Source organism: Lutra lutra, chromosome 9, assembly GCF_902655055.1.
Source record: "Lutra lutra chromosome 9, mLutLut1.2, whole genome shotgun sequence".
In the NCBI taxonomy this organism is placed as follows: domain Eukaryota; kingdom Metazoa; phylum Chordata; class Mammalia; order Carnivora; family Mustelidae; genus Lutra; species Lutra lutra.
Genome location: NC_062286.1, coordinates 8,398,810 through 8,420,409, shown reverse-complemented (window position 1 = coordinate 8,420,409; position 21,600 = coordinate 8,398,810). Strand labels below are relative to the sequence as shown.

At 51.6% G+C, this 21,600-nt stretch overlaps 1 protein-coding gene across 5 annotated transcripts in view; it reads right to left on the bottom strand.

Moving 5' to 3' along the window:
• LPIN1 (lipin 1) overlaps window positions 1–21,600 on the bottom strand; it is a 130,670-nt gene that overhangs the window by 50,321 nt on the left and 58,749 nt on the right. For 3 of the 5 annotated variants that reach the window (XM_047743739.1, XM_047743740.1, XM_047743742.1), the window contains exons 3-4: window positions 1,394–1,594; window positions 391–486 (exon numbers count right to left, since the gene is read on the bottom strand). In XM_047743739.1, coding sequence (XP_047599695.1) covers window positions 391–486; window positions 1,394–1,594 — 297 coding nt within the window. Of the gene's footprint in view, window positions 1–390; window positions 487–1,393; window positions 1,595–18,149; window positions 18,284–18,437; window positions 18,543–21,600 lie in introns of those variants that run through there. The other 2 variants (XM_047743743.1, XM_047743744.1) reach the window with 2 other exon arrangements.

Sequence of the window (21,600 nt, the reverse complement as noted above, 5' to 3'; positions counted from 1 at the left end):
TTAGTAGAGCTGTTAAAATTGTTTTAAATTACAAAATATGAAAGTGATGTGGTTACATACTACACAAAAATTAGAACGTTCAGCCCTCTGAGACCTGACATACCAGAGTAACCTGTGTGATTTGGACAACAGCTCGGCGTGATCCGGTTCCTGTCTCCTCGGAGACAGCACAAGGAAGCAGGCCAGGACTGCGGGGTCTCGGACACGGCTCGCACCCACCCCGTGGGGCTCCCAGATCCCTGGTACAGGTCAGCAGCCATGCTTCTCTGCTGCGGCAGGCTACACGGCCCCGCACCAGTGTTACTTCTCCAAACTTCCGCTGGGCCCTCTAGAGAAGCATCGCTCAAAACTCAAAACTAGGAAGTCCCAGTGACCGCCGGCTGTCCTTACCTGATCATTATCAGTCTCTTGAACAAAAAATGCTTCTCCGTTATCTCCCAATTTCATGTGCAAATCCACGGACTCCCCGTTGATCTCTATGTCAACCTGAAGGAAAAACACACTTAACTCAAACAGGAAACCTCGAGGGGGCTGCCCTGCCTGTATATACATATCCTTTACCCACATATGCCCCAAACGATGGCACAGTTCCATGTCTCAGTCAGGCAAGCCATCGGAAACGGCGTCTACCTGCCCCAGCGCCGACCCTGCGCACAGGAAGCCTTGTGGTTGCCCCAGCCAGGAGAGAGAGACAGGACTGGCTCCTGGAACGTCCGCACCCAGGTCAGGACACGGGGGCCCCCCGGCTCCTTTCCCCTGGAGAGGTTCACCCCGCATCCAGCAGCTATGTTGTGGGGCCACTCAGGCCACATGGACGGGCCATGTGTAGGCATCGTGGCCATGAGCCTCAGGTAACAGCCCAGCCAGGAGCCCCCAGGCCAGCGAGGGACAGCATCCTTGGACGGGTCTTCTGGCCGAGCCTCCAGAGGGCAGCGGGCAGAGACAACGAGCCCTGCCGCCCTTGGTCTGAATGTCTGACTCACACAAATCACAAGCTTAATAACTAGTGATTTTTGCCCCTATGTCTTGGAATAATTTAACACAATTCGAGTTAGTACTTATCAATTCGGTGACCAGCCCTTCCCAGGGTGAAGCCACAGCTCCAGAGGCCTGAAGCTCTGTCTGAAGACAGAAACATGAGGGGCGCCTGAGGGGCACAGTCAGCAAAGCATCTGACTTTGGCTCAGGGCATGATCTCGAGGTCTTGGGATCGAGCCCCACCTGCTCAGCCGGGAGCCTGCTTCCCCCTTTATCTCTGCCTGCTGCTCTGCCTACTGTGACCTCTCTCTCTGTGTCCAATAAATAAATAAAATCTTCAAAGGCAGAAACACAATGATTTTAGATTTTAGAGATAGAACCTGGCCCCCCAGGCCGCTGGGTCCTATGCTCTCACCACTTTCTCTCGGGAGCGCAGGACCCCCATCTTCCCAAAGCGCACGTGGAAGGGCGAGCACTGGAGGCTCCCGTTGGGCTGGCGGACGACGATGATATCAATGCATCCGGACAGGGTGGCAGGATTCAGCCCCTTGTAGAGTTCCTTCACGGTGACGAACACCTGGCCCGCCAACTGCCCCACGTAATTCATGGTTTGAGTCTAGAAAGCAGAGACAGACCCACCGTCGGTTAATTCCAGGAAGGCTGTCTGTCTGGAGCCAGTCCTGATGAACTCGCCGTCCTCACGCTAGCTCGACGGCCACACCTCGTTCAGATCCTACTGTTCCACCGGGATGGGCTCCACGACGCCCACCCCCAGCACCCGTCTACCCCCACCCCTGTCAGCCAGCCCACCAACCCCCACCCTGTCGACGCCAGGAAGCCTCATCCCGGAGGGCGCTGGGCTCTTCCCCTCCGCGGCCCCGGCACCTGCTCAGCCGTGCCCTGCTCTGTCGTCACTTGCAGGTTTTACAGCTAAATACGAAGACTCGTGAGAAAAGAAACACACTTTATGCCTCTTGGGCTCTAGCCCCCACCATGCCAAATAAAGTCGGCATTCAAAAACAGTAACTGCAAAAAAAATGGGTAGTTCCACTTGAGAAGGAAAAAAACTTACTCTTATTTGGAACAACTTCGATCCTGGTCTCAGTCTGCCTAATCGGATTCTGCCCCAAGGCGGCTCCAGGGGAAACACAGGCTCTGCTTCCATGTGCCTGTCCAGCTAAGCAACCAAAGGCCGGTCAGCAAACATCCAGCATCTACTCTCCACCCAGCCTGGTACTGGCCACACAGAGATAAAAAAAAGACGGCGTCCCTGGCCCCTGAAGGGATTCACAGGCTCGTGAAGGAGACAGAAGGAAAACACGGGGAAGTGAAGTACACGTCCGTGGGGCCGTGTCTGTTCTAAGCCGACAGGAGGGGCCACAGCCGAGGGAGGCGGAGAACACACGGAAGGGGCTGCAGCGGGCGGGGAGGGGGCAGGCGCCCACGGGGACAGTGCCCAGGAGCCCGGCGGGGGGCTGTGCCTGCCACAGACAAGCAGGGAAGGATGGAGAGTTCGCGCCACACTGGGAGGCCCGGACGTTTCTAAGGAGCAACGTGAAGCCACTGCAGACTCGGGAACAACAAAATGATGATTTGACCCATGAGTTCAAAAATGCCTCACGGCAAAAGCGTACAGACTGGCAAGAAGGGAAAGAAAGCCGGAAGGCTAAGCGGTGGCTGTTGGCGATGGTGCAGATGAGAAGACGCCAGCCCACAAGGAGGCAGGAAAGGGAGGCAAAGGGACAGTTGGAGAGATGCTTGGGGCCAGAGGACCCCAGTGAGCTGGCGCCATGCTCTGGCCCTCTTTCCACAGCGCCGGCTCCCACGACCACCTTGGTGACTTTCCTCCCCTGCCCCACTGCCCACCCTGGCAGACCCCACTCTCTGGTGCCATGGTCCGGCCCTGTCACGTGCCGCAATGAGACCTGGACACCTCAGAGTAGCCCGCAGCCCACAAGGGCCAACCCTGCAGCCTTGCTCTGCCACTCGCTCCTCCTCGCTCTGCCTCACTGGGCTTCCTGCCCTTGGAGGAGCCTGTCCTCAGGGGACCTGTCTTCAAGGGTCCAGTGCTCAGGGGACCTGCCTTGGGAGGTGCCTGTCCTCAGAAGTGTCTGCCCTCATTTGGGGTAACTGCCTCAGGGTGCAGCTCGCTTGGGGCTGCCTCCTTGCCAGCCCAGTTTAGCTGACCTCACAGGTTGGCCCAGGCAAAGCTGCTCTCCTCCCCTCTCTGTGCACTTAACACTTCAGTGGCCTCCTGAGGTCCACCATCTGAGCATGAAAGGTCTGCACGCTGTGACTTCCAGTCGCTGGATCCCAAGACCTCACCATCTCTCCCAACCATCACGCCACCTACCCAACATGGGGGCACGAGGGACCATGCTGACCCCACTGACCGTGGGTCCTTTACAACGATCCCAGCGGCCACCACCTTGCTGTGCACAGTGTCCCTGACCTGTCTGCACAGTTTGCTTCCATGCACTTTCTCGCTTGGATGTGTCTCTATTTCGCCGTGTGGTTTTCCTGTCACTTGGCAAAGCCAGATTGTCCTTGAGGCCGACGATCAAGCCTTGTCTTTGCCAATTAAAAAACCGAGAACTACTTTTCATCAGCCTCACCTCAACCCCGACGCAAGCACAGCTGAGTTAGCGCCGCGCCCCCCACCCGTAAGGACACGGAGGCTGACTTAGCGCCGCGCCCCCCACCCGTAAGGACACGGAGGCTGACTTAGCGCCGCGCCCCCCACCCGTAAGGACACGGAGGCTGACTTAGAGCCCCCCTCCAGTAAGGACACGGAGGCTGAGTTAGCGCCCCTCACCAGTAAGGACGCGGAGGCTCACCGGTGGTTGGTCCCGAACCCTGCACACCATGCCCAAACATGAACCGCTGATTCAAGGCTAAATTAGAAGCGGCCGGAGCCCTAAAAGCAATGACAAAACCTACAAAGAACCCAAGAAAGCCCTCATGGCTCATTTTACAATCTTAAATGACACCCTGTGGATTGATGGACCCGTCTCCCTGGGACGAGCGACGAGCAGACCCTCCGTGAACACCAGCACAGAAGCACCCGGCACTCCTGCCCCCGCTACCAACGCAAGTCACAGGGAGGCAAGAACAGAAAATCACGCAGCTTCTGCATCTGGGAACAAGCTAACTAACTTCAGGCAAACCAGGGCAGGAGACAGTTCCGAAAAGAAGAACAATGCAAAAAAGGATTCCCAGGACCCTGATACTCCTTTTTTGTGTTTGGGGTTTTTGTGGGTTTTTTTGGAAAGCTTTATGCCCAATGTGGGGCTTGAACTCACGACCCCAACATCAAGCGTGGTGTGCTCTACTGTCTGAGCCAGCCAGGCGCCAGGAACCCTGACACTTCTAGTAGAGAATCATTTTACAAAAAAAAAAAAAAAAAGTCACATCAATGTTCAATGTAGATCTTAACCTCCGGTGCTTACCGAGAGGGGTCAGCCTCTAACCCTGCGGCAAAGCACGGCGGTAGGAACAATATTTTTGTAAATTCCTTCCTCGTGACCTTGTGCTCCTTGATTTTCACAATGCTATAGGTACGAGGCCTTTCACACCAGTGAACTAAAGGACAAGCAAAAGTGCAATGAAGCCAATACCCAAGGGCACAGGCCTGGGCCTGAAGCCACCTCTGTTTTGGTTCCACAGCCCCCCTCCTGCTTCACGACCCTCAGCTGTGGGCCAGACTGGTCCCTGAGTGACAGGTGACCGCCTCCTGCAGCGAGGCTCGAACCCATGCCCACGCCCTTGCCACTGCTCATGCAGCCCCGAGGACCCACTGGCCAACATATTGTAGTCACAGCCGAAAGCAAGCTCGTGACTGGATGATGTGACCTCATGTCCACATCCCAGCCCCTCATCTGTAAGACGAGGACATTGGCATGATGACCCACAAGATCCGATTCCAGCTCCAACCACCCTGAGATGAAGCCTGAAGGGGCATCTTTAATAATTCAAGCTAAATGGGGCTCTGCTCTCTTGTCCTCACAGCAAAGTGTCCCTCTCCCCATCAGTGACCAAATTCAAGGTTATTGCACAGAATCTGAAGATTTCAAAGGGGCATGACCCTGGGTTGTTATTCTGAAAGCCTCGTTTGAAAGGAATAAGGCCAGAAATGGGAAGTGACAGGCAGCGCTCCCCACCTTGCAGAGATGGACTCTGACTTCCCAGTTCCTGGTCCTGCGATCTTCCCTCCGTGCATGCCACGGGGCCGGCCTGCTGTCGTTTTCCCACCGCAAATAACTGAAAGTTGCTTTGATTATCTTTAGCTACTCCCTCTGTTGAGCAACTTGGAGGCAGGGCATCTGTTCCATAATTCTTAACAAATGATGACAGGGTCACAGCCCCACCTGGCACTACAGTCCCGGAAACTGTCCTCAGCACCAACAGCGGCTGCTCTAACTGACCGCTAAATGCTTCTCACAAAGGAGGCCACCTGGACGGCACTCTCTCAAGCACAGGAAAAAGAGGCAAGGGTTGGCAGGGCTTGGAAGAAATTGGAACCCATGTGCACTGTTGGTAGGAATGCAAAATGGTACAGCTCTATGTATGGAACAGTACAGAACACAGTTCCTCCGAAAATCAAAAATAGAATTACCATATGACCCAGCCATTCCTCTTCTAAATATATATCCAAGAAAAGCAAAAGCAGGGTCTCAAAGAGATATCTGCACACCAATGCTCACAGAAACGTTCTCACAATGGCCAAAAGGTAGAAAGCACCCAAGGGCTCATCGATGGACGAACTGAGAAATAAAATGTGGTACTTACACACCACGGGCTACGAGTCAGCCTTTAAGCGGAAGGAAATTCTGATATACATCATATATGCAACAGGGATAAACCCAGAGGATATCATGCTAAGACAAATGAGACAGTCACAAAAGGATTAATACCAGATGTAGGATTTTCCTATGTAAACCCCTAGAAACCAGGAGTGGATCTGAGATTACCAGGGACTGTGGGGAGGAAGGAAGGGGTTAATGGGTTAGAGCTTCACTGGGAAGAGGAAATAAAAGCTAGAGCCCGATGGTGGCAGGACAGCAACAGCAGGAACGTGCTCACACAAAGTGTACTAAAATGTGCACTTACAAATGAGTAAGACAGTAACCATTTATGTTACGTGTGTGTTCCCACCATTGGGGAGGGGGTGAGGGAGAACGCTGAACTAACCAGAACTGATTTCAGGAAGGCGACTACTGTTTGCTTGGGCCCAGGAGGCCTGGGACAGGCTTTCAGGGAAGGGGGGCACCAGTTCAGCCCGGGAGCCTGCTCGGCTGAGGGGTGCAGGCAAGTTGGGGGCAAGCATGGCTTGTCTTCATCTCTGCTCTTCAGGATGTTTTCTAAAGAAGCTCTGGGAGAATGTTGGACGAATACAAGACGAGACCAGCTGGACACCAGCTCCCAGTTCACTGGCTCAGTTCCGTGGGGAGGAAAAGGCTCCAGGAAGAAGCTAATCAGATTTACCTAAAGAAGCGGGACAAGCCAGCCTCAGATGCACGCTCCCTGCACCTGCCCCTTAATCCCACGACTGCCTTGTCTCCCGCGCTCACAGACACAGGATGTGGCAGCAAGGGCAGCACTGGGAAGCAGAAAGCATCTTAATTGCCTGCAGAGTCACCAAAGTACGACCTGAAAAGAACAAAACAAAATGCTTCCACATCCAGGTGAACAGCTCTGAGGTCCCGGCTCTGCATTCACCCCGAACCAAATTACTTCCAGATCTGCTGATTTCAGTCTCCACATTGGGCAAGCAACGGCTGCTTCCCCGACAGGGCCTCATTTATCACATGAAACAGGATTCCTCTACCTATTCCAGAAGCTTTTCAAGGACAGATGAGCCAAACCCCACAAACACCTCCTTCTGGCCAAACGAGGGTTCTCTAAACTGTACTGTGGATTTTCAGAGCAGCTCTGAAGTTAGGAAACGTGTAAACACATGTATACATATATACATATATATACACACACATATATATACACATATATACACACAAACACATATATAATTAATATATTTATTTTAATATTAATATGTTAGTATATCATTATTATAATTATATACCATTATATATTATTATATTAATACTAATAACATTAGTATTAATATTATTATCTATTGCATTATATATTATAATTATTATATATTATTATACATTTTATATGAAATATTTATCAAATATTAAATATCATATAATTATGTTTATTATGTATAATTTAATTTTATATTATATATGTACAACATATATAATGTATTGCTTGGGATGAATGTAATATATATATAATATGTTATATATAATGTATTTTATGATATATAATGTAATATATAGTATGATACATAATTATAATTAATATATAACATAAATATAATGTATTTATATTATAATTGATATATGATTATATGCAGGGTTTTTAGTGTGGTATCTTCTGGCTTTCCAGAACACTCTTTGAGGCTAATTTTCTGAGACTGTTCCATCTCACGAAAATACCCTCTTTTCAGAGAATCTTCCCTGAGTTGGAAACTCTACAGTTCTTATATTAGACACAGATAAAACACTGAGGAACACAAAAATCCAAAATCATAGGTCCACCTGGGATTCTGCTTACAACATTAAAAATAAACAGTGTGTTCAACTTGAACTGCATCGACTATTAAATATGAAGATTTGAATTACTCTAGACGAAGGCTCTTAGCTGCCAATTCAGAAACTGCTTGTTCTACTCATTTGATCCACAAGTGGATAAGAGTGATTTTAATTCTTTTGCAGTTCTCGGGAAATCCCAGGAAAGGGGCCACACAAACCTCCACTCTCCATTTGCACAGACTTCGCAAGGCACAGAAAACCTTCCCATGAGCAAGCTCGCGTGCTAAGATCTAAGCAACCCTGTGCCGCACTCAAATCCCCCGTTACTGCCCCCTCTCTGATGAGGAACCAGGGTGCCAGGTCTGCATGACATCCAGAGTGGCGGGACCAGTAACAGGACGAGGGCAGGAGCCCAGGTGGAACCCCGAGACTCCCCCGTTCTCCACTGCATGGAGCTGTCCCCCATCTCAGTGCACGAAACTGGTATAATGGGTGCCACCTAGTCAAAGAAAGTCAGCCTTTAGCAAAACAGATGGCAATCACTTAGATCCGAATGTCAAAGAATGTTCAGCCGATGTGGACAGGGTGTCCAGTGCTACAGAGATGATCACAGACTGGAATTAGAGTCAGAATTACAGACAGGACGTTCCAGAGCCGGTGGCCAAAGCACAGTCTAGGAGACCAAGCTTCCACGGAGAGCTGACTCATTAGAGGGAGTGAGCGCTCCATCAAGGGTGGTCTCATCTAGGAGTCTGAACCACCCTCCGGCCAAAAGGTTGTGGAGGGAATTCAAGAACCCCGTGGTGCTCTAAGTTCATGATCCTGTGACCTGGCCAGAGCAACATCATGAAATCAAGCCTTCATCCCAAGCAAGAAACCAAGGGTGGTGGGAGGAAGGGGTTTGTTTGGGGATTTTTGTCCCATCACAACAACAGTCCAGAGGTGGAGACCATAAGGTGTACGAGCCACCCTTCGAGCAGCTTGGCAATTCCGGGAATGAGGGGGGCAAGTGCTGCGATTTAAAATCTAGAAGAAATGAAGAACAGCATTTGTTCTCTCCCAGCAATGTAAAATTCATGAAGATAACGCCCCAGATGAAATTCCCTACAGACACAGTTTAAGTAACAGGCTCGTAAGGCTTTTCTTGCCAAAAAACCAGGCCATGAAACCCAAAGGATAAGAGTCTGGAAAACAGAAACTGCACAAAACTTGGGGTCAGAAGGCCAGGAGGAGATCGTCCTCCTCCGAACTTTGTGAGCGCTGTGCATGGGAGCAAGGTACGAACACTGTGCCTCTGATGGCACCTCACCAGCTGTCGTCGTGAGTGCAACACAAAACGATGGCCTAGAAAAGGTCTCTGTCCTTGGAAAGCTGGGGACAAACACTACCAGCGTCCTCACCTCCCCGAGTAAGTGACTAGACCAAGCAGACTCCGTCATTGGCTCTCAATGTGGTATTTTCACAAGTACACACACCCTCTTCAGTACCCCAATCTCGGGGTCCCGGGGAGGTCAATCAAAATTCAAGGATGAAAAGGTCAAAACGGCCTCTTTTGTGTGGCCTCCTTTGTGTCGGGAGACTCTTCTGGCGCTTTCCCCCTCAGAATGACTCATCACTTCCTGGAACCAGCCTGCCTCCCAAGCACATGCATTCTGCCTCGCTCCCCCCACTCTCACGGCAGGTGCTTAGGGAACACCTGTGGCATCTGGTTTTATGGTACATCTGGGGAGCTCCTTGACTGGAGAACCAGCCCCATGTCAGCCTGGGGTGAGCGCCCCCCCACTTTGTGTTCCTGTTATCAGCAGCAGGGACACACCCGGCTACACAACAGGCTGCCCTCAAGGACCAGCAGACTTTGACCAATTTCACCCTGGGGTCCCAGCCTTCCAGCTGCTTCGGTTAGAGGAGCACGTCTGAGAGGCTTCTAAACATGCAGACTTTTCCAGCCACACCAGGCAAAGATGATAGAGCAGCAAACCAGTGTGACACAAACCACTGCCCGTTCTCACCCACCAGTGGGGACAATAAAAGTGGGGACTATAACAGAGTTTAAACCACTTAATTGTTTACCGTAACAATGCAAAGGATAGAATTTTCCCATCTTGCTGAGCAGGAAACCGAGCTTTAGACCTGACGTCACTTGCTCAGGGTCCCGGGGCAGGGAAGGGACAGAACAGCATAGGAATCCAGGTTAGGTCTGTATCCAGCATTGTGACAATCCTACAACCCTCCCATATGACTGGACAGTCCAATCTATGTGCAGGGGAGCACACACAGGCTTCAAATCCCATATGCAGGAAAGTGTAACACCCAGGATGTGCAAATATCTTCGCTTCTCCAACAATGAGGCCAACATGATTCTCAAGAGGTACGTGTGAATAGCTTTCTTTCTTTTTCCTAAGCTAGTGTCTGGTTTGGAAATGGGTCTGCTTGCCCCCGAGATCCGCCTGTGCGTGCCAGTCGGTCCCAGAGTGACAGGCCAGCCTCCCCTCTGCCATCTCCAGATGGCACACAGGTAAAGCAGGAGGCCTGAAAGGGGCTCATTCCTTCACAGTTAAAGAAGAGAAAGGGCAGAGGTGCCTGGGGGGTTCAGGGGGTTAAGCATCTGCCTTCGGCTCAGGTCATGATTCCCCCACACCTGGCTCCTGGCTAAGTGGGGAGCCTGCTTCTCCCTCTCCCTGCTACTCCATCTGCTTGTGCTCTCTGTCGAATATATAAAAATTCTTAAAAAAAAAAAAAAAAGAAGAAGAAGAAGAAGAAGAGAAAGGGCAGAGATTTTGCTAGTAATTAAAGTCTGAATACTCGGGGATCAAATCACCCCCTCCTCTTTTTATCCCGATCTACAGTAAATACCCAAAAGTTGTCTCTGAGGACAGGTGACAGACGCTACCGCGCCCCCTCTTCCTACCCAGGCCGTTCCTCCCTTCATGCAGCAAAGACTGCACCTGGCTGTGGGTACGGCCCCAGGGAGGGTTTGTTCCTGTCCGTGAGAAACAGGAAGTCTCCTATCTTTTTTTTTTTTTTTTTTTTTTTTTTTTTTTTTTTTTGACAGAGAGATCACAAGCAGGCAGAGAGGCAGGCAGAGAGAGAGGAGGAAGCAGGCTCCCCGAGAGAGCAGAGAGCCCGACACGGGACTCGATCCCAGGACTCCGAGATCATGACCTGAGCCGAAGGCAGCGGCTTAACCCACTGAGCCACCCAGGTGCCCCGGAAGTCTCCTATCTTAATTGGCTCAGTTATCAACAACTGAATATCGAGGTCCATTTATAACTTTCCCGAAAAGGGAAGAATTTGCCTTGGAAAGTGAGAACCCTGTCACTAGGAATATTTAAACTGTTGGGCTTTTAGTCAGGACAGTTCTTCCTCAAAAATACAACAAAGGCTGCCTCCCCGGAGTTCTCCCCACAGGTCCTTCAAGGCCCAGGTCTCATTCTGCCTTCTCCCAGTTGTCCTGAGGCCATCGGAGGACAGCGAAGTGATGGCCCCTGGTACCCTAACAGGCATGGAACACGCTGTCACCATCCCATTTGGGCTCAGAGAGACGAGGGGGGTCTCCACTCACCACCCCCATGCTGTTCTCCCCTGAGCACACTCTGTGTCTCCACGTCTAGGATGCACATCTGACCAAGTCTAAGCGGCCAAGATCACGTTCACCTGGGAGGTTATGAGGTAAGTGCTGGTATTCAGCCAAAGCGTTGAAAAACAGAAACAACAAAAAGACAATTTCTAAGAAATCCCCTGAATGGCCTAATGACTAAGAAGACTTGCAAGAAAATTACACTGGTTTATAAGTAGTGTATCTTCCTTTTGTGATTTATATTAACAGCAAATAAGTCCTTCTTCAGAGCCTTGCAAGCTGACTTATCCATCGGTACAAGTGATCAGTTACACATAAATGACAAAAAAAAAAAAAGGAAGTATGACGCGGTTGCAGCAAGAGGCAGAGAGAAGAACACCCCCCTGAGAATCAAGATACCTCCGTTTCCTCCCTGGCCTGCCACACGGGGGCGGGGGGGGGGGGGGCACACTTCCTTCCCTCTGGCTGGCTACCCCAACTAGTTCCCCAGTCCTCAACGCAGTACTAAGACAAGCTTCTTAAATGACGGGTAAAGTCCTTGGGGAATTGGGGTCTTCGCTGGCAGGCCAGCCTGCTCCAGGAAACACTCCCCTCAAAATAAGAAAATTCACTAGGAAAGCTTGAGATGCTTCTAGAAACCATGCAGGTCAGACTGATACTTCCTGCAGAAGTGATGGAGCAGAAAACTCAGCCGGCCCGAGCTTTCCCCCACCAAAGCCCTGAGTAAAGCAGGCGGAGAACACTGAACTCGAGCTCATCACGGCTCAGTTTCAGGACCAGGGAAGGGCGAGCCAGCTCCCAGACGATTCTGCAGGAAGAAGGGTACAGGCGGAGGTGTGGAGAGTGTGTCCCTTAGGGAGGAGGCTGTTACCTACCACTCAGGACAAAGAGCAAAGGCCTGGGAAGTTTTCTTCTCCTTCAAGCCCCCACCCCCACAATTAGGGGCAGAAACACCCCATGCTGGAGCGAATCTGTATGATTCCCGGCACAAGGCAGATACTCGAGCATCAGTTAGCACAATCTTGAGTGGTTCCAGAAGCGTAGCACTGGAAGATGAGGAGCTGGAGGTCTCATAACTTCTTGCCTAGTTATTACATCAGAAAAATCAGCTTTTCACCCAAAATCGACAGACTCTCTGAACTTCACAACTTGCCAAGAAACTCTGCTTTCTTGGAAGTTCTGCCAAAATCCAAAACCCTGGCCACAGCGTTCATGACCCTGCAGTGTCTGCTACCATCACCCATCTCCACATGATGAAAGTCAGTTTAAGATGGCCTCACACTGACCCAGTAGGAAAAATGGGCAGAATACAGAGCGGGGTCTCTCAGACGGTCTAAACTCAGAGCATCTTGTAAACACTGCAGGGCTGGTGACAGCAGGAGAAACCAAGTCATCACCCCTTACTGGTGGGTAATAAACGGGGTGAGCCCTGGGGTACATTCGTTTTTGGCAAATACTTCACCAACAATCCTACTGCCGTAAGATCCGTGTCCAAAACCGTAATTGTGCATTGACTGTAATAGGGAAAACTAGAAACAATTTAAATGTCTATAGGACTGGTTAAATAAACCATGTAACAGATCATAAACCTGATTAAAAAAAAAAAAAAAAAAACCCAGGGAGAGGTAGTCCCACAAATACTAAATTGACAAAGGTATCTATTGATGCACTACTGGGTATTTACCCCAAAGATACAGATATAGTGAAAAGAAGGGCCATCTGTACCCCAATGTTTATAGCAGCAACGGCCACGGTCGCCAAACTGTGGGAAGAACCAAGATGCCCTTCCACGGACGAATGGATAAGGAAGATGTGGTCCATATACACTATGGAGTATGATGCCTCCATCAGAAAGGATGAATCCCCAACTTTTGTAGCAACCATGGATGGGACTGGAAGAGATGATGCTGAGTGAAATAAGTCAAGCAGAGAGAGTCAATTATCATATGGTTTCACTTATTTGTGGAGCATAACAAATAGCATGGAGGACATGGGGAGTTAGGAGAAGGGAGTTGGGGGAAATTGGAAGGGGAGGTGAACAATGAGAGACTATGGACTCTGAAAAACTATCTGAAGGGTTTGAAGAGGTGGGGGGTGGGAGGTTGGGGGAGCCATGTGGTGGGTATTATGGAGCACTGGGTGTGGGATTGCATGGAGCACTGGGTGTGGTACAAAAACAATGAATACTGTTACGCTGAAAATAAATTTTAAAAAAATGATTTAAAAAAGTATCTATTGAGTGAAAGTGTATACAAATATTGATAAAATGAATCAATTTTTTTTTAAGAATTACTTTTACACACAGTCTGAGGTGCACAAAAAAATAAAAAATTCGGGACTGATTTACATATCAAACAAGGTCCACAGGCTGAGCCCTGGGGACCAGGTCGTGGAAAAAAAGACCTTCGCTTTCACCATTTTCATGTCCGTAGCGTTGGTTCTGGCTTTTGTTTTTTCCACGCGTATGTATTATTTGAACAGTAACTTTGAAAGACCTCAGAGAACTGGCTGAGGCATGGAAAACTCTGGCCCACTCAGTGTTGGGGTCTCCGGCCAATGAAACTGCTGGGACAAGAAGGGGAGACAGGGGGGTTCTGCTTTGGTCAGAAAGGTCAGAGGGTGACCACTCAGCTCCTCCAGTGTTGGGATTTCGCAACGCTCGGATCTTATAATCCCATGTGATGAGAGTTCTCGGGTCCCTGCCAAGGAGCACAAGAGGCCTGGACAGTAGTAGAGGAAGGAGAGATCTACACCGCAGGGTGGACAACGCGCCGGGCCAAATCCCTCCAGGTCGAGACCCCGATCCTCTGGCTCTTAACTATTTAACCAACTCACTAACCGAGCACAAGGCCTGCATCCTCTCTGCATAGCTGCAGGCACCCTCCCTCCACGTTTGCGTCGTGGTCAAGAAGAATGTCCTCCTTCTGTGACTTCCACTTCTGTGTGACCCCCGCCCACTCCACCCCCGCAGCTCATGGAAGGCCAGTATCACCTGATGTTCAAGAGTGCTGCCTTACAGCTCAGGGGCTGAGAATGCACACTCTCCTGGAGGCAGGGGGCTGGCGTTCCGATCCCAGCTCCGCCACCCACTAGCCTGTGACCACGCGCCAATGACTAACCTAAGCCTCAGTTTCATATCTGTAAAATGGGGTGAACACCTTCCGCCTCACAGGACTGGAGGTATGTAAAGTATTTTTCAAAGTACGTGCACCCAATGCAAGCCATGTGCCAATCCCGTGGTCACAAACGGCTCCCAGACTCCGAATGAAGGCTCTGGCCTTAACAATTTAAATTGCACCTTCCCAGAAAGAGAATGGCAGGGAATATCATAGGTTAAAATTAATGCAGAAATATTAGAAGGGTATGTTTCTATTACCATAGGGTGATAATACCTTTGTTCAAAAATCTGAGCCCAAAGGCAACCCCCAGATTGGGCAGCATTCTGCGATTAGGCAGAACTCCCCAGCAGGAAATTCTTTGGCAGAAGTGGTTGCCAAGGAGAACGTCTCGTTGGGCCATGGTGCCCTGTTATCCCATGACCTTTGCTGCTTGCATGTTGTCTTTTGCAAATCAAAGGGAATGACTAGTGAGACCCGTGAACGCAGAAAGATTTTGCCAGAAAGAGAAAGTACACGTATCCAAGAAGATAGAGGGACCTCTGGGAACAAGGCACATGGGGTAAGTGTGCTCACGGTGTCCCAGAAGCCTCTAGAAAACAGGTGCATCTTAATCACAGGGTCCATAGTCAGCTTCTCGAGCAAGGTAGAGAACATCACATTAGGAGCAAACAGATGGTTGACACAGAGCCCTAAATGTCCTAACAGCTGTAGCTTTTTTCGGGAAAGCTCCAGCATTCAGTACCAGCAAAAAATATAAGTTGTTGAAGGACTCACACGGCTTGGTCGGAGGGTTAAAAGATATGGCCAGGCTCGCCAGCCTGAGAAGCTCCCTGCTGTCTCCAGCCTGAGCCCTGTCCATTCACTTCCTCCCGACCTCTCAGCTGGGCAGGGGACGTGGCCCAGCCACCCTGAGCCACCCCCCAGCAGGCAGTGGCTGCTGTGGGCTGGGAGGAAGCCAGGGCCAGGGCCGCGGGGCTGTACGGCTCCCCTCCCCACACACCCACGCACTCTTCCTCACACACCCACCTGCCCTCCCTCCACAGAGGCACGCAATCTCACAAACACACACACACAAACACACGCACACACGCACACATATGCACACACATATCATGGGCTAAAACAAGTTCCACAAAGCATTATCCGGTATCTCCTTTTCTATTTCACTTTTTTAAAATGTCTGTAGGCCAACGAAACTGATTTGATGACCAGGAGGTCACACACTGCAAGCACTGTGACAAATACTGACCTATGACCAGACTCAGAACTCTGTGCAGAGCTGACCTCTTCCTCGAGACACTCACTCTGCAGCTGATACTCCAGCCTGCCCACAGCCCAGCCCGGCCCGGGCCAGCCTCTGCCCAGCCTCTGCCAGCTCACTTCTTACTTCTCAGTTTGCTGAATAAAAGGTAGCGAGAGGGGAGGGGTAGGATGGAGGAAGAGGAAGAGGTGCACAGGGAAGTGGGGAGGACACAGGAAGGAGGGAGCAAGCCAATGTAGGACATCAGGACAGCAAGGGCACCTTCAGCCCGCCGCCCCCACTTCCCCAAGCAGGAGCTGCCAGGAGCTAAGGCAGGTATTAGGCCCCTCACTCACAGCTTAGAAAGTTCCCATTCCAAAATGACCAGCTAATAGGCACCTGGAGTCTTCCATACATGAAAAATTAAGTTGGGCCCTGCCTAACTCTTTTCACAAATTCCATTCCAATTTTGAGTGGGCTTACCCCATAATAAACTGAGGTAGTATTCAATAAAATGTATGGTGTGACATCCCCCTTCACAGGGGGCCCGCCCCAGGGCTGACAGTGGCCACTGATCCATCTCGACCTCCTGTCTTCCTCCTCAGGACCTCAACAGCTCCGAACGCCCCCCACCCAGTCACACTAAGGAAGCTGTCGTGCAAACAGGTCACGGCATTAGCCTCCGTGTCCCACATGGATTGCAGTCTTCCTAGTGTTTCTCTAAAATGCTCCAAAGTCACTCTATTTGCTGCAATACCCCCCCCCAACCCATCCCCAACCCTCCCCTCCAAGAAGCTGCTGGCAACCCTCACCCATACCCATCCGAATGCTCACCCACATCGGTTTGTCTTGTGTACCCTGAACCCAGAAGAGAGAGGTCCCAGGAGAGGCCAACTCCCAATAGGAGACAACTGGGCGGGGGGGAATCCCCCACAGTGATGATCTGCAGCCCAGGGGCCAGTGTTGGTCAGAACTGCCTCAGCCCTACAAACCGTCCTCCTCACTGGTACCCCATGTTCCTCCCGAAAATAATAACCTCCGCAGTGAGTCACGGCCCCTGTATTCTGTTCCAGGGACTCTTGTATATCTCAGTTCATTTTTACAGTAATCTCCTGAATAGGTATGGTTATCTCTACATTTCACGGATGAAGAACCCAAGGTTCAGAGAATTTAAGTCTTTGGCCCAAGTCATACAGTGGTAAGTGTCCAGTGTAACTGCAAAGCGCTAGCCTCAGCACCCCATAGGCCCATGGTGGCCTCTTCGAACTATCTTTCCATCTACGGGCCTCCCCTTCCCTCTGGTCCAGGGCTCTGAGTTCAGCTCACTGGGAAAGGGCTGGGCCCACAGACCTCCCTCTGGCCGGGCCAGTCTGGCCATCCTCACCCCATCTGGGGAAAACTCTCCCCAGCCATTCCCGAGGTCCCCCAAGGACACAGAGATCCTTAAGGCCCTCCCATGAACCCTCAAGTTCTGTCCCACAGAACTAGACTCAGCAGGTAGGTTTGTGCCTTGCAGTGTGTTCTTTTCTAGAGTGAGGAGATTTTGATAAATGAGATCTGAGATGGGGAGCACACTTGCACAGGAGCCTCCAGCAAGCTCAGGAAGAGCTAAGTTCAGGTTCAAGCCTCTGGCCAAGCCCAGCTCCACAACACTACACAGCCCTGCATACAAACAGGAAGAAAAGCTCCAAAATGCACATCCAGGAATAAACATGCCGGATAATAATACAAATGTTGACAAATAGGAAGAATTCTCAAAACACAGAACCATAAGTCAAACTCAGATCTCCCAACATGGGGGGCAGGGGGAGTGTGTGTTTATTTCTCAATTACTACCCATTCCTCAACTGCTTCCTTTAATTCGTAAGACCTGAATTATAGAACAGATAAAAATCAACAATCATCATGCCATTCCTCAGATTTAAACAAAAACAAAAACAAAAACTTACAAACTCTCATCTTTTCCAAAACACTCCTACTATCCTGGGGATACTACTGAGTGCTAAAAAACTCTCTGAGTTAATCTGCCGGGTTCTTTAGTTCAAGTTTCCTGTTTGGTGGTCAAACGCTGGGTTGACATCTGCTTTCTCCAGCGACTACGCTCCACGTAAATTAGCCGCCCATTACCTACACCGCAGCGCTACGGCACTGGAGTTATTTCCAAACCACTGCTTTTCATCCTACATTTTCCTGGCCTTCCCCAAAATAAAATTCTTCGCAAGGGCATGTGATGGAACTAACCAGGCCTAGCACCCACTGGGCTGCAGGAAGATGCACGGAGGCCTGGCAGGGGAGAAAACAAGGGTAATCTGAGAACCGGATTCCAACCCTGGTCAACCTGCCGGCGTGTGACCTTGTTCACGTAGGTCAGCCTCCCTGGGCCTCAGTTTCCTCCACTGCGGGGCAAGAATCCTAAGCCTCGGGGAACATTTTCACAAAAGTTCCGGGCGCACCGCAGGAACTGCCCGCTACACCGCCGGAACCCATCCGTCCCCGCTGGATGGAGCCCGTCCCGCCGTCCCAGGGACCCGCGGCAGCCCCCCGGGGTCCACCAGGCGGGTCAAGGTCAGCCTGGCGTGCGCCCCGAAAGGGAAGGCCCGAGGGATGCTGGCGACGCCGCCCGGAGCCCGGGCCTGCTTCTCCGCCTCCCTCGCCGGAGCACTTCCCCCGAAAGGGCCGCGGAGACCGAGCTCCGTCCTCTCGCGTCGGGTCAGCCCCGGCCCCGGCCCCGGCCCCCGGCTCCGCTACCGCCCCGGCCACACCGCGCGCCGCCAGCTCCTGGGGCCGGGCCTGCCCCGCCCCGCCCGGCGTCGCCGAGGCTGCGGCCCCTGCCTGGTAGCGGCCGGGGTCCGGCCGCGGCTCGGCCTGGGGCTCGGCCTGGGGCTCGGCGAGCGGCGAACGGCGCAGAGACGTCCACTCACCGTGCGGCGCCGCGCGCGTGGCCGCCTTTGTATGCAAACACTCTCCGTCCCCGCGCGCCCGCTGTCAGCGCCTACTGCCCCAGGCGGCGGGGGCGGGGCGAGGGCGGGGCGGAGGCGGGCGGAGGCGGGGCGGAGGCGGGGCGGAGGCGGGGCGGAGGCGGGGCGAGTGGGGCCGCTCGAGGGCCTCCGCGAGGCGCGAGCCAGGACCCTCCTGGCCCGTGGCAGCGGAGCCTCCACCCTAGGAAGGCTCCATCCAGTCCGCTAGCCCTTTCTTCACCGCCCACCTCAGCTTTCCTGTTGGGCCCGTCACCTTAGGCCACATTTCTGATTATCCTACCCAAAGCCGAAGTCATTTATTTAATTCTCCATCCTAGACTGACATGCTGCGGGAAGCCTCTGAATTCAGGGGACTGGCAGCGGGGCAAAGCGCTCCGAAACCCCCCAGGGCCTGGCGGGCTGCCACCCGGGGCTCTTCAAGAGCGGTGGGACCCAGGCAAGTCCCTTAACGTTTCTGACCCAGGGCCTTAGTGTCTCTAACCATGTGGTGGCAGGCAGCCTTGTTAGCCAAATTGCAATTTACACCTACCTTTTCAACATTGGTTCACCTTCCCCTTTATTCAAACGACCAAGCACTCCTGCTTTGTCCACTCATTAAGCAAATACTTGTCAGGCTCTGCTCTAAACACTAAGAACAAGAGACGGGGCCCCGCTCCTTTGGACCTTCCATTCTCCAGCAAGGAGACAGGCAAGGGACAAATAATGAAGAAAACAATATGCGGCTACCTGATGGAGATCGGTGATCACAGGCAGTCACCTCTGAACGGATATCCTAAATGACAAGAAACACTGGAGTCCTACAAAGATCTGGGGGCAGAGCTTTCTAGAGAGCAGAAACAGTAGGTGAACAGGTCCTGAGGCGGTCCTCTGTGACTGGCTGGAGACATGGGTAGCTGGAAGGGTAGCAGGAGCCAAATTTGGGGGGATCTTGTAGGCCAACTAAAAAGTTTAGATATTCCGAGAAGGATTTCAAGCGTGAGAATTATATGATCCAATTTACATTTTTTTAAATATTTTATTTATTTGGCAGAGAGAGACACCACGAGAGAGGGAACACACACAGGGGGAGTGAGAGAGGGCGAAGCAGGCCTCCTGCTAAGCAGTGAGCCCAATGCGGGGCTCGACCCCAGGAGCCTGGGATCATGACCTGAGCTGAAGGCGATGCTTAACGGACTGAGCCACCCAGGCGTCCCTAACTTTAATTTTTTCAAAACCAGTTCTCTGTTATGTGGAAAATGGAGTGTCGTAGCAGGCCAGAGTGGAAGAGCACACAGCACTACAGGAAACCAGAGGAAATGATATGGCTCTGATGGGAGAGGTGAGGCGGTTGTGAGAAGTGGAAAGACCTCAAATATATTTTGGAGGTAAAACCCATGGATTGGGGACGCCTGGGTGGCTCAGTTGGTTAAGCTGTTGCCTTCAGCTCAGGTCATGGTCCCAGGGTCCTGGAATCGAGTCCTGCATCGGGCTCCTTGCTCAGCGGGGAGCCTGCCTCTCTGCCTGCCTCTGCCTGCCTCTCTGCCTGCCTCTCTGCCTGCCTCTCTGCCTGCTTGTGTGTACTCGCTTGCTCTCTCTCTCTCTCTCTGGCAAATGAATAAAATCTTAAAAAAAAAAAAAAAAAACCCATGGATTGGTGGGTGTATGGGTGGGTTGGGTATGGTGAATCTAAGGTTAAATCCCCATATGGTGCTTGAACAACAGAGAGACAAGGGTGCTGGTGACTGAGCCAGAAGGAAGAAGAAGCAGTCTTGGAAGAAAACTCAGGAGTGCAGTTTGGGCCACTTTGAGATGGTTTTCAGCCATCCCAGAGGAGATGTCGGGAAAGCATCTTTAGAGAAACAGGGTTGTCTCTCCATAGAAGACAGGGGTCATTTTCCCCGGGGCGCTTTGCCCAGGTGATGCATCTCCTTCCAGCTGGCCATTGTAGGGTGTGTTCAAGCTGGTCTTGGGGTGACTGCCATGGAGGCAGCCTGTGCCCAGGAAAGCAGGTGACCCCTTCCCATTGGCACTTGGGAGGAGGGGGGCTACAAAGCAGATCATCGATAACGAGTGACTTTCCTCCACAGGGATGCGTCTCTGAGACCAGAGGGAAAAGTTTACCACCGCAGCCAGCAGATTGCAGGGCCCCAGAAGGAAACATTCTTACGCTCCCCACTCTCCTAGGCAGTATTTGGCCTCAGAGTCAAGAAGCAAGGTTACCCTAATGGAAAGGCTTTCTGGAAGGAAAGTCCAACTTCAGGCCACTTAAGTGAAGACTTTGCTTAAAATAGATCTTGAATTATTAAAATTTGTAGACTAGGGATCTAAACACAGACGAAAATCCAGTCCGAAGCACTCATCTACAAATGATGAACGTGGGGCAGTGTGGGGCTGAGGTTCACCCCAGGTCACCCCAAGTGAGGTCTGATGGCTGCCAAGCTTAGCCCGCCACCTCAGGGGAGGTGCTTCTCCCGCTCTCCCCATTCCTGCCACCATATCTACACAGGGCCAGATGCTGAAGGGGGACATTTTTTCAGACAAGTCTCCGGGAGAGAACATGCTCTAGATTACATTTCGCTTTCTGATCCTGCCCTGTCTGGAGTCCCCCTGGGAGGGCCCTTTCTGTGCTGTCTGCTGCTAGGCTGGTGACAAGGCTATGACTCAGCCAGGAGAGCTGAGGCGATCCCCTTGGCCAATCCCTGCACCTGCCCTCTTCAGCCCAACTCGGAAGATGAGAAGGGACCGCAGAGATAAGTAAACTTGCTCTGGTCTCCAGCAGGAGGAGGAAGGGCAGGCTGAGTGGAGCCCGGCAAAGCAGCATACACATCCTTGATTCTAAAGACTCAGTTTCACAATCTAGAAAATGGGAGGCAGATCCACTGTGAGGATGGAAAAGTCCACCATGTAAAAGTCATGGCACAGTGGCTGACTTGAAAGATTTCTAAATTCTAAAACCCCCCTACATTAGGAAGTGGCGACTCCCAGGAGGATGTGTCCGGTACTTAGCCCCACTGTGATCCGGAGAGAGACCACTGGGCTCACTGAGCTCCAGGACACAGCAGGCCACCGAGCCCCCTCCCAGGAGAGCCCAGAGATCCCCCCTGAGCCCCCCTCACCCAGAAAGCAC